At 32.7% G+C, this 13,776-nt stretch overlaps 1 protein-coding gene across 1 annotated transcript; it reads left to right on the forward strand.

The window, feature by feature from the left end:
* The first annotated feature begins 2,109 nt into the window (after positions 1–2,109).
* OR5J2 (olfactory receptor family 5 subfamily J member 2) lies at positions 2,110–3,048 on the forward strand. The gene has a single exon (XM_004051121.1). It carries the CDS (start codon positions 2,110–2,112, stop codon positions 3,046–3,048), a length of 939 nt encoding a protein of 312 aa, XP_004051169.1.
* The last annotated feature ends 10,728 nt before the right edge of the window (positions 3,049–13,776 follow it).

Consider the following 13,776-nt stretch of genomic DNA (forward strand, 5'->3'; position numbering starts at 1 on the left):
AAAAATTTTTCCGTCTTTGGTAAGTTTTATTCATTCATTTGAATATTTATTTTTTCATATTTAGCATTCATTCTGCAGGTAATTGAAATTTTCAGTTAGATAAAATCCTTAAGGTTTTGAATCTTAAATTTTCTGTAAGTTAACACTGTGCCTTATTATGTGATTCCATTTACAATATTTCCACCTAATTTTGCTGAAAGTTGTACACTTATACATTTTGATAGTTAATTTAATTTCTAATTTCTTTAAACATACCATTTTCTAAGTTATACTTATAATTCATATCTATAAGTATTCCTCTTTTATTGAGAAAACTATCCAGCTGATATTCTAAGAGTGGTAGAAAAAAGAGCATTTATGTTGTATAAAAATGCAGTTTTTAAATACTTAGGATTATTGTTTACAGTACTCATCCATATTGTCATATCTGTTGGAAATTACTAAAGATCATGTAGAAAATCATTAAAAAATATGTATTTTCATGTTATATTTAACAATGCTAGTTAGTAAATAACTTGAGATAAACATTTACTAAAATAAATAAATAAAAATAGTGCTTAAACATTGCAGAAATGCTGCATCAAAGAAATCAATTAGAAAGTTTTTAAAGCTTTACCTGATCACTATGAATCAAAATATATTACACTAAGTGTCTATCACTGTTCTATCTATCTATCTGGTTATGCCTCATATACTTATGTAACTATCTAATTTGTTAATTGTTAGAGAAACAAAAATACTTCATTGTAATAAAGTATTTTTCAATACACTCCTTCGATACACTCAGGGATTCTAGAGAAGTAATTATAATTATATCTTGGATGAAATAAGTTAACTTGTCCAATTAAATAAAGCCAGTTATTGTCAACTATGTATTTTCACTTTTCACCATTGTTGTCTTTGAAATATTTTAATTAAAATTAATAAGGGGTACAAATTACACATAGACTGAATCAATAACTATTTGTTTCTCGTCATTTCTAAAACTACAATCCATTTAATAGGAAATAAGAGTGGGAGATAGTTGATTATGAAACATAGGTGAACAGCTTTGAATAGGAGGTGCAGGTGTCTATTGTTCCAATTGAAATTACATTTTTAGAAAGTCTTAAATTGTCTAAACTACCTTTCATAGGATGAATAAGAGGAAGAAGTATCACAGAATATTTGATGAGTATATATATTCATGTTCTAAATTATTGAGTTTGTTTTATTGCCTAAAATTATTTGAAGTCTCAGAAAAAAAAAAAAAAAACAGGAAGGCACCATTTCATGCAATGTATGGGATTCTAGGTCCTCCATCTCAGAGTAAATGATCTAGGGCTACTCTCTCACCATGATTGCAGGGAGGATTACCTAGAGTTAAGAATCCCTACTTCTTTTAGTAGGTGTCATTCAAGAGACAGGGTGTTATTTCATGAGTTTCAGAGTTTGGTGTTGCCACACCATGCCACCCATAGTCACAGAGGCCAGTCCCTGGCTCCCTGGCATTTTCCAATGTCATCACTGTGGGTCCCTGATCCACCTTACTTCATTATTGTGGCCACTTTGCTGTCTATAATAATGCAACTGTAGATTAACTCCCTCTATAAATAGAAAATACAGGCAATTTTAGAAAGTTTTCTTATTCACTCAAAAACAAACCAAAAAATTACCAGAAAGGAGTTTCATTGAATGGTAATTTAATATTCTAACAATATGTATTTTACATGCTGTTCATTTAAATTATCATTAGCGTTTTATCAGTTTTGGTGGCACTTTGTTATGGAGCTAGACATTTCAGAGACAGACGCTGTGAGAAAAAATCATTTTTACACATCGATTTCTATGAGGTATAAGCACATAAAGTGTCACTGGAAAAAATATTAGAGACTGTCTAGCCTACTTGCTAAATTTATTGCTGAAAATCCTCAGAATTCAAGAAAGAAGATTATTTGCCTGAAGAACAACATCAGTAGTTGTCTGTATTTTATCCTTGTGCATGTGTATGTGTATAAAATATGTATCAATTTAAATACTTTATATATGTAATATATATGTATTTTCCCCCTAACAGATTATGACTCTATCTTTTTTTCACAGTAGATTTTGTGAAAAAGAAAGAAACATATGGCTGATGATAATTTTACAGTTGTCACTGAGTTTATTCTTTTGGGATTGACAGATCATGCTGAACTAAAAGCTGTGCTTTTTGTGGTGTTCCTGGTGATTTACGCCATTACCTTGTTGGGGAATCTGGGCATGATCCTCTTAATCCAAATCACCTCCAAACTCCACACACCCATGTACTTTTTCCTCAGCTGTCTTTCATTTGTGGATGCCTGCTATTCATCTGCAATTGCACCCAAAATGCTGGTGAACCTCCTGGTTGTGAAGGCAACAATTTCTTTCTCTGCTTGCATGGTACAGCATTTGTGTTTCGGAGTGTTCATCACCACAGAAGGCTTCTTACTGTCGGTGATGGCCTATGACCGCTATGTGGCCATTGTGAGTCCCTTGCTTTACACTGTAGCCATGTCTGAGAGAAAGTGTGTGGAGCTTGTCACAGGATCATGGATAGGTGGAATAGTTAACTCATTAATCCACACAATCAGCTTGAGGAGACTGTCCTTTTGTAGGCTAAATGCTGTCAGCCACTTCTTCTGTGACATTCCTTCACTGCTAAAGCTGTCATGTTCTGACACCTCCATGAATGAGTTGTTGCTGTTAACCTTCTCCGGAGTCATTGCCATGGCCACCTTCTTGACTGTGATCATTTCCTACATCTTCATTGCTTTTGCTAGCCTAAGGATCCACTCAGCATCAGGCAGACAGCAAGCCTTCTCCACCTGTGCCTCTCACCTGACTGCTGTGACCATATTCTATGGTACCTTAAGCTTTAGCTACATTCAGCCAAGCTCCCAGTATTCTGTGGAACAAGAGAAAGTGGTTTCTGTGTTCTATACGCTAGGGATTGCCATGTTAAACCCGTTGATACACAGTTTGAGAAACAAGGACGTAAAGGAGGCAGTGAAAAGGGCCATAGAAATGAAACATTTCCTCTGTTAATTTCAAGTCACTATTAATCCTACAACATTCTGTCATTCAGTTCTCACTTCCAAGAATTCCGTGAATGCCAAAGCTTCTCAAGACTTTACAGATACTCTCATTCTATATACTTTTGTTGCATTTCAGGGGGCAGCCAGAAGAGAAACCTTAATTCACATACCTGCAACACAAAAACAACAATCTATCACTTAGTTATGCTGATATTCTAGGTTCTTCACGTAATAATCAATACATAGTACAGTATACATCTGTTCTTTTCTGTTATTTGGGGTTACAAAATTATAATAATACTTGCACTTAAGGATATAAAAATAGGGTACTTTCTAGGAAAAAATAACTAGTCCTTGAATTTCCAAGAAAATAGATATAATTATATAACTGAAATGTGCCTTCATTGACTTATATTTTAAATATTTTAAACAGTGGCAGGCCCCTCATAGAAATAAACTGAAGAGATTATTTTCTCTCCAGCTCTTTCAAAAACATGTTTTTGTTAGTCTCCTTCTCTATGATTTAAACTCTGAAGAGAGACGGTAGCTACCCCTATGATTAATTCTGAGATTATAGCAAAAGCCTCATAAAATTTTAGCTTAAGATTTAAAAATTTTAATTGCATGCATAGAATAATATAGTCATTTTGAAGTATTTAAAATTAAAAACACATTTTATCTCTCTTTTTCGAATATTTTTTCTATCATTAAAGATTTAAAATAAAAAATTGCAAATAAGATAATTAAAATTCCACAAATTTATCCTTTACAGAAATTTCATGGAATATATTAAATACTTAAAATCAGACTATGTAAGTTAAAACCTGTTCGTTGACTCACTTCTTTAATTATTCATTCTAAGATGTGATAGTTTTCTTCCATTATATAATGTTAACTTTTGCCATTAGCAAAAATTTGAGGAAATATTTTCATTAATATTAAATTAATTTGAATTAAGTGTATTTTTCCGTATTTTTGAACTCTACTATCAGGATCAGAGGAAATAATCTTGATACTTAAAGTTCATGAGACAGTTGAAGAAATAGCCAAGTAAATGTGTAGTTCCAGCTTTATAGTTGGCAAGTCAGACATACACAATTTGCTAATGAAAATTCATAAACAGAAAAAAATAGTTTTTTGAACTTATTCCTATGTTGGAAAATCCAATTATAAAAGTGATTGTGCAAATAAATTTTAAAATGCTTATGAAATGAATATTGTTCACATTTAAGTATATGCAACAGTCATTCATGAGGGATATGGAGTTAATGCCATAAAATTACTTCTAACAGCGATAGTGATAACCATAATCACTATAATATTATTAATAAAACAATGACAATAAGCACACAGAATAAATAACTTCAGACTATGATATTGACAATTAAATATCATTATGCACTGAAAGCCTCCCTATAATCCTGCTGTTAGTATGAAAAAAAGTATATATATATATATAAAAGTATATATATATAAAAGTATATATATAAAAGTATATATATATATACACACACACACACATATATATATATATATATATATATACACACACATATATATGGAATTAGACACTCAGGCAATAAACATCAATTAGCCCAATCTCTTTAGAAGTTTTTGATTTCTATTTTTGTGACTATTTTATCTTTGCTAATTATTGTATTTTGAATCATCAGCTCCCACTTTGCCTAATTCTGTGTTATTCATAAATAAGAAGAAACACAAAGTTAATATGTGAGTTCCCTCCTTAGCTTCTTTTTTTCCTTTTTCTTCTTTTTCGAAATTATTTGAGATATTCTAGTTTCTTTGCCTTTCCATTTATATTTCAGAATTATCTTTTATGTTTCTCCTGATTTATTTTACCCCAGTTTAGCAGTTTTCAACATGAAGATACAGTACATTTTTTATTAGATTTATATCTAAATACTTCACATTTTTGTTTTATTTTAATACATTTTATTTTTATTTAAACTTCCAATGTTTATTGCTTATCTACAGAAATACAATGGAATTTAGTAAATTGCTCTTACATACTGTTACATTTCTGTACATAATATTTCTAGTTACTTTTGCAGATTCTTTTTCTGCATAAACAGTCCTGTCATTTGCAAATAGAAACAACTCTACCTGTTTGTTTCAGATCTGGTTTTTTAAATTTGTTTTTCTTACCTTATTGCATAGGCTGGGATCTCCATTATAGTGTAAAATAGGTGTGGCAAGAACAAACAATGCTGCCTTTTTTCAAATATTAGGAGGAATATGTCATTTCATGGTTAAATATGTTTACTGTAGGTTTTAGTATAGATATCCTTTATCTCTTCTTCAGGAAGTTCATTTCATTTTCCAGATTGCTGAGAATTCACTTTTATTTTATGCTATAAATTGATATTACATTTCATCAAATAATGTTTCTGCATTGAGAAATTCAGGTATGCATTTTATTCTGTTGATATGAGCAATTACATTGATTTTTTTCAACTTTTATTTTATAATCAAGGGATATTTATATAGGTTTGTTAGAAAACCATATTGATGATACTGAGGTTTAGAGTACAATTGAACTCATCACCCATGTAGTGAGTATAATACCCATTAGGTAGTTTTTCAGCCCTTGCTTCCGTTTCTCTCCCCACTCTAGTATTTTTCATATGTTTCTTGGTCACTTATATGTCTTCCTTTGAAACGTATATGTTCATGTCCTCAAAGGCTGACGTATCACATTACCTGACTTCAGACTACAGACTGGAAGCTGAAGAAGCCAAACACCCAGAAATTCCGACAGGTGATCTCTCTGTCACACATACACAGCCCCCTGAATAAAAAGCAGCAAAAGGATTCAGTTCTCTCAAGATAAGGGACCAGGAAAAGGGACACTTAGAAAGACAATATTTTTAAACAATAGTGTATCTACTACAACTAAATATCATGGAAAAGCAAAACAAAACAACAAAAACGGTGGCCTTCATCCTCAACCACACAAGCAAAAGCCAGGGAGGGAGCTTAGACTTCCATCCTCACAAGGCTGGAATGAGAGTTCCTAAAGCCCCTTCAGAATAATGTGAGAAAAGGCCACGCAGGGAGACAGGAGTTTCATATCTGCTTTCTGGTAATGATCCCTGCTTCCTAAACCCATGGTGTCAATGGAGACCAGAAATGAAGCCTGGAAGTCTACTTGGAGGCGGTAATGAGGCACCCTTCCGCTCTCTGTTAGAGTGGTATCAAATGAGGGCATTGCTCTGTGGCAATGAGACAATCCCCACTGCAGTGTTAGTAGAGACCATGTGAGATATTGGAAGCTCAGGTCTGTCCAGCTGTATGTGGGCTACCTCCCCCCATATCAATGAAGATCAGATGGAGAATCTTGTCTTCTACTTTCACCTGGTAGTAATGAGGCCGTTTCCACCTTTGTGTGTCAGATTATTCTCAGAGAAACAGTTAAAACAGAATAAAATAATCAATAAAATCTGGTGCCTCATAACATAGTACAAAAATGTCCAGGTTTCTGGTAAGTGAAAGAATTCAGACACATAGGTCCAGGATTTTACAATTACATTTATTTTAAAATGTCCATAATAAAATAATTCATAGAGACAGAATTGCTGGTTTTCTGGGTATGTGATGGGGGTTGTTGAGGGGAAGTGAGGACTAACTGGTAATGAGCATGAAGTTTCATTCTGGATTATTGATATTGATCTGAAATTGATTGTTCTGATGGTTTCAAAGTGTGAAAATATTAAAACCATTGACTTGTGCACTTTAAATGAGCAAATTATATGGCTTATAATTACATCTCAATAAATGGATAAAATAAAATTAGCAACATAAAAATAATCAATTTATCTATTTTTAGATATGAAATCAAGAGATTAATTTATGTACAATCCACTCAGCAAGAGGCAGAACCCATTTTTTATTCAACATGTATTAAATTTATTAATGGCTAGAAAATATCTAGAAATTAACTTAAAAAATAAAACCTTTTGAAAGAATCTCTGTATGTTATTATTTGTAGGCAGATTACTTTGAAAATAAGTTCCTTGAATATATGTCAGCTGTGATGGATAAAGAGTAATTCTGTGAAAAGGTGACCTTCTAAGTGCCAATATTTTCTGTGACAGAAGAAAAACAACATACATTTTGTCTACTCTAGGACTGGCTGATTTATATTGATGAGTAGTAATCTGATATTTTGAGCCACAAATTATATAAATAGATGGATAGATTGGTTTTTATATTTTGCTATTATTTTATGTATTATGTCATGTTTATTTGTTAGAATTTAAAAATAGCATACCAAATGTTTTAATTCTTATCATTAAGGCGCTTATAAAAATAACACTAACTTCAAATGCAGTGTAAACTTCTGATCAAATATAACACAGTGGGGAATGAGAGAAATACTACATACCCTTGTGAGGGGTTTTCTTTTCCTTGCTCTAAAGTGTACCACTCACATGCACTGGAAATTTGCATGTAGCTCTTCCTGTTTCTTGATTTTTGAAAACTCCCTACCTCGTAGGATTCCAGTGGTTTACTCTTTGCCCAGGGAATCTAGGGATTTGTCAATTTGTGATTCCACCCACCCTTTCTACTCTGGTGGTACTTTTCTATAATTAAAAAAAACATATGCAGATACAATTGGACAATTGGGAATATAAAGACTGTGGCAAATCATTAGGTATTTTAATGAATCACAAATCATTTCTTATTCTAAAGATAATAAAACTTAATTTTCATACCCAACTCCTCAATTAATTATTGTTTACACGAACTCTTTCAATGAGAAACTACATAAATTGATTAGTAACACTATTTTCTTGAGGTTGATAAATATTTCTGAGTTGTATATTGTTCCTCTTGATCTGTCTAATCACTGTGATGAGTAACTTTTGTATGTTTATATTAATCATAACAAAATCCAATATACTGTACATCTGTGAGGAAGGAGGTGTTCTTCCCGTCTTATTCTATGCGTACATCACACCTTAGAATAAAACGGTGCCCATCCTTCAAAATTGCATGGAGTGTTTCTACTATTCTCCATTGTATCATTTAGAAATGCTTCTCCTATGCATTTAACAGATTGCTCAACAAATGATGGCTCAAGGCAGATGGTTTAAATTTTTTAAGTGACGTGAGGTTGGAGACTGATGACTGTCATTTTTTTTATTAGTTAAGTAGCTCAACAATTTCAGAGGCAGTATGTTTTTCATTGTCTTGTCCTTAAATTAATGTCCGAAATTGATGAAACTCACATAAAATTGCTCAGGTCCACGAATCAGAAGTTGATGTCGAATAAATACTTCCTCCACAGACTTCTCTTTTTCGTGGAAGGGACATCTGTTTTTTACATTATTCTGAGCTGACTTCCTCCTGCATTAGCAATAGTCAATTGTTTTTGTTTTAATTTCTAAATTCTGATCTTCCTAAATCATCTTTTTTCAAATGTGGATGAACTTCCTAGGACAGAAATCATTGATTAAAATTGATACACCTTTGTTTATTTCTTTTTCAGCCTGTTCTTGATTACTTAATGCTAATTATTGCTCCTGTCCCCCCCAAAATTTATTACTAATCCACACAAATTATACTCTGCAACCATTTCATGATGGTTTCTATTTGACAAAGTCAAGCATTGATAATATACTGATTAGCTTATATTTCTGTGTGTTGATGTAGTGATTGATTATTGAAATAATATTCTATGCTTGAAGTGGTTATGATCTTTATTCATTTATCATATCTAAATATTTCATTGTCAAGTAAAATTACATAAAATCAAGATGTATAATGTGATGATTTGCTATACATATATATTGTGTACTGATTACACAGTCAAATTAATTAACATATCCATCACCACTCTTAGTTTCCTCTTTTCTTTCTTGAGTGTTTATGTGTATGTGGCAAAGATACTTAAAATGTGCTTTCTTATCAAATTCAGGTAAACAATACAGTATTATTAATTATAGAAATCATAGAGCCCCAGAACATGTATATCTTATAACTGATCTCTCTGCTATTTCTCTTCTTTCAATCTGACACCTGCCAAAGTGGAGCTTTGCTCTACGTTGTCTCAGGGTGACAGCAACAAAATCAAAAATGACATTAAGGGACAATATAGGGTAGTTGTTGAGAGCATGAAATCTGGATTTGATTACCTGGCTTTGAAACCTATTTCTACTACCTAATACATTGGTGAATTCTGACAATTAATTTACCCTTTCTAAACCTTTATTTTTATCGTCTGAAAAATGGAACTTTTAGTAAAACTTAGCTCACAGAACTATTGTGATGGCTAAATTAAGACATAGAGAATGCCATTTGTTGTTGGTGTTCTATTTTCCCTTTTTCTGTTCTTTTTATTGTGGACTTAAAAACTTTCTTTGTTTATTAGAGTTGCTATAACAAATTACCATAAAATGGGTGGTCCCTAAACAATAGAAATTTATTTATTACAATTCTAGAGGCTGGGAAGTCCAAGATCAAGGTGCCAGTAGATTTGGTGTCTAGTAAGGTCTTCCTCTCTGGATGATAGATGGTGTCTTCTCCCTGTGTCTTCATATAGTGGAAGGAGGTAAGAAGTTCCCTGAGTCCTCTCTCACAAGGACACTAATCTCATTCATGAGAATCTACTCTCATGATCTAGTTTCTCCCAAAGGTCCTACCTTCTAATACCATCACCTTGGGGGTTAGGATTTCAACATATACATTTGGGAAGAATACAACATTCAGAACAACTCTTTTTGTTGTGGTGGTGGTGGTTGTTATTTTAGCATTTGTTTTAGGGCATAGATATCTTACTCGTAATAGTTTACTTTCAAGTGTAATTATACCCCTTCACATATAAAATAAGAACTTTACAGTATTTAACCACTCCTGCCATCTCCTTTATAACATCTTTGTTATATATTTTTATTACTCTTAAACAAATAATTATCTTTCACATAGATTTAAATTATTGAAATCACTATGTAGTCACTTCTGATGCTGTTCATTCTTTTGTCTAGAATCACATTTCAATCTGGTATTTTTTCCCTTCTGATTGATGGGCTTCATTTATCATTTCTTTTAGTGCAAGTTTAATCATGAAGGGTTCTTTCAGTGTTGATATGTCTGAAATAACTTTATTTCACATTCCTTTTCAAAATATGTATTCCCTGGGTAAAGAATCCTAGGTGACAGTTATTCTATTTCAGTGTTTTGATGCTGTTGCTCTGCTGTATCTTGACTTGCAATGTTTTTGAGGAGAAGCTAAATGAACAATGATGTTACATGAAATAAAATGTTATTATTTTTCTTATTCCTCTGTATACAAAGTATTTGTGTTTTGACTGCTTAAGGTTTTTATTTATCACTTGCTGTGTGAAATTGTGTTTGTTTTTATTTTGTTTTGTTTTGTTTTCTCTCAACTCTTGTTTGGGGTTCAGGGCTACATGTGCCGGTTTGTTACATGGGTAATTTGAATATCACTGAAGTTTGGTATACAAGCGATCCCATCACCCAGGTAGTGAACATAGCACCCAATATGTAGCTTTTCAACCCTTGCACCTTGCTCTCTCTTCTCCTCTAGTGTACCCCAGTGCCCAGTGTCTATCATTCCCACCCATCTTTATGTCTATTTGAACACAATCTTTAGTTCTCACTTATAAGTGACAACATGTGTTATTTGATTTCCTGTTCCTGTGTTAATATGCTTAGAATAATGGCCTTCAGCTGCATCCACATTACTGCAAAAGACATGAGTTTCTTCTTTTTATGGCTATGTAATATTCCACATGTATCTTGAATATTTCATATAGTATTCCCTATATATTGTATTAGCCATGTAGTATTCCACATTGTAATTCAAAGTGCTATATATCTTTGTATATTCCATATATAGTCAGTATATATAGATATATATATTTGTACATATATATAGCACATTGGATTACAATGTGTCTTCAGTTAGTTTTCTACATATTGTTTGTACCTGGGATTGTTTAATCTTCTTGAATCTGAGGGTTTTTAATTTTTAACAATTGAAAAACTTTCACCTATAATTTATTTAAATAATTTTAATGGCCCTCTTCTTTGGGGAGTTTAATTACATGTATATTTGGCTTCTTGAAGTTGTTCAGCTTATTGTTCTCTGTTTTTAAAAAAATATTTGGATTCTCTGTGTTTCATTTGGGATATTTTCTATTGGTATGTCTACAGGTTCACTTGTTTTTTTTCTTCTATGATGTCTAATCTGCTATGAATACGATCCCATGTACTTTTCATCTTTTACATTGTACATCTCTCTGTGGAAATTCAATATTTTTTAGTGTCCTCTGTGTTCCTACTTACCTTTTTGAAAATATGACATGCACTTATAAAACTTTTAATGCCCTTGTTTGATAATTCTAACACCCATGTCAGTTCTTGGTTAGTTTCAATTGATTGGTTATTCTATTCATTAAGGATCATGATTTCCTGATTCTTTGTATGCCTGACAATTATTCAATGTATCCCACATATTACCAATTGTGCCTTGGTGTTTGCTGGATAATTTTGTATTTTATGAATACTATTAAGCTTTGTTGTGGGATACAATTAGTTGAAAACAATTTAATCCTTTTAGATATTACTTTTATTATTTATCAGGTGAGTCCAGGTCAGTAATTGGCCTAAGGCTGGTTATTTTCTTATACTGCAATAAGATCTTGAATACTGTACATATAGCCTCAGGAATTATGAGTTTTTCTAGTCTGTATGTAATAAATTGTTACAATCCCTGCCTCTATTTGAGTGCTGGACACTCCTCTTTATTTTTAGGATGATTGTTTCTTCAATTATGTGTGGTTTCATTTTGCATATTCTCATCAGTCATCTCTTGAATAATTAAGAATTATTATTTGCAAAGATACAATGTCCATTGTGCAGATCTCTTATCTTTGGTACTCTGTCATGCAAACCCTGGCTACCAGCAGACTCTCAACTGTCTTTTAAACTCAGGAATTCTGAGCTTCACTTGCATTTGCCCTTCATGCAGTCCAGTCTGGTTAGTCTCATAAGACAGAAAAGGGAAGATACCACAGGATTCAACTGCTTTGTTTTCTGTCTCTCAGGGGGAACTCTCCTTAGTTGTCTGACATCTGTGTCATGAAAGCTACTGTTTCATATATTTTGTCTTTCATTTTCTTTTTCTTGTTTAAATGGGAAGTTAAAATCTCATCTCAATTACTCCATATTATTTGGTAGCAGAAGAGAATATTCAGGATATATTTAGGTGAGCTCTGTAAATATTTTTTCATTCTTTTTCTTTATCATTAATCTTCATCTTTAAGCCTCTTACCTCTAGATCGATACAAAGATTTTTTTTTTAATTCAAAGTTCTTAACACTTCATATCCCCTGAACCTTCCCACCCCAGTCAATGCCTCTGTTCACTTCTGAGTGTATCATAATTAGCCCTCCACAGGACTTTCAACTTTCCATTCTTAGTATTCTGCAACCTCTAACTTGTGCAGCAGTCATAGCTATCCATTACCCAAAGATAGATCAGAACACTTGTTAGCTAAAAATCCCACAGTGGCTTATTTATCAAGATAAAATGCAAGATTTATAAAGGCCTGTATAGTTTTACTTGGTTGAGTTCTACATTACAAATCTTCAACGTATCTTCTATTTCTTAATTTTATTTTATGGTCCAATCACGTTTTGACTGTTGCTTTTCAAAATAAAAGTCATATTATTTTTTAAAAACTGTTATGCTAATAGTTCTCTCACCCTGGAATAGCCTTCCCATAAATATTCACACAGTCTACTTACTCAGTTCTTCAGGTGTTTGTTTAAATGTTATCTCATCAGAGGAATCCCATGAAAGTCTCAATTAAAAAATTAATTATTGTCCTAGCTACTTGCTTTATTTAAAGTAATGGCAAAAACCACAGTTACTTTTGCACCAACCTAATATATTCATTTTACTGAATACTGTCAATAATACAAAATAACTCACCTGTCATTCCACTCATTTTCTATTAGCTTCCTAAAGAAAGAAATGTTGGGCCAGGTGCAGTGGCTCACTCCTGTAATCCCAGCACTTTGGGAGGCCGAGGCGGGCAGATCACGAGGTCAGGAGATCGAGACCATCCTGGCCAACATGGTGAAACCCCGTCTCTAATAAAAACACAAAAATTAGCTGGGAGTGGTGGCACGTGCCTGTAATATCAGCTACTTGGGAGGCTGAGGCAGGAGAATCGCTTGAACCCACGAGGTAGAGGTTGCAGTGAGCCGAGATCGTGCCACTGCACTCCAACCTGGTGATATAGCGAGACTCCGTCTCAAAAAATAAAAATAAAAAATAAAAAATAAAAAAAGAGAAATGTTGGTTAACTTGACAATATATGTTTACTGATCATATGAATCTATTTATACATCTGCCTTTCAGTGTACTAGGAACTCCGAATAAAATACTGATAAAATATACAGTCCCTAGCTTTAATTTTAAAAAGTTAATGGAAAACAATTTCTATGTGAGAACACATAGGAAAGGCACCTAAGCTGAACTTAAAACTGAATATTGATTAATAATTAAAGTATGAGTAGGAATTAGTCGTCTGTTAGTGATAGATTTTTATTTAAAGGTAATTAATAAAATTATCTATTTCTGTGCTTATCACACACTGATTCTTGCTCATCACATGGAGGCAACAATACAAATGTAAAGCAATATTAGTTTGAGTATCTATTTGTTATTGCATAATTTCTTGTTA

This window comes from Gorilla gorilla, chromosome 9 (assembly GCF_029281585.2).
Source record: "Gorilla gorilla gorilla isolate KB3781 chromosome 9, NHGRI_mGorGor1-v2.1_pri, whole genome shotgun sequence".
In the NCBI taxonomy this organism is placed as follows: domain Eukaryota; kingdom Metazoa; phylum Chordata; class Mammalia; order Primates; family Hominidae; genus Gorilla; species Gorilla gorilla.

Coding starts and splice junctions, on each gene's coding strand:
- OR5J2 (XM_004051121.1), top strand. CDS start 2,110: ATGGCTGATGATAATTTTACAGTTGTCACTGAGTTTATTCTTTTGGGA.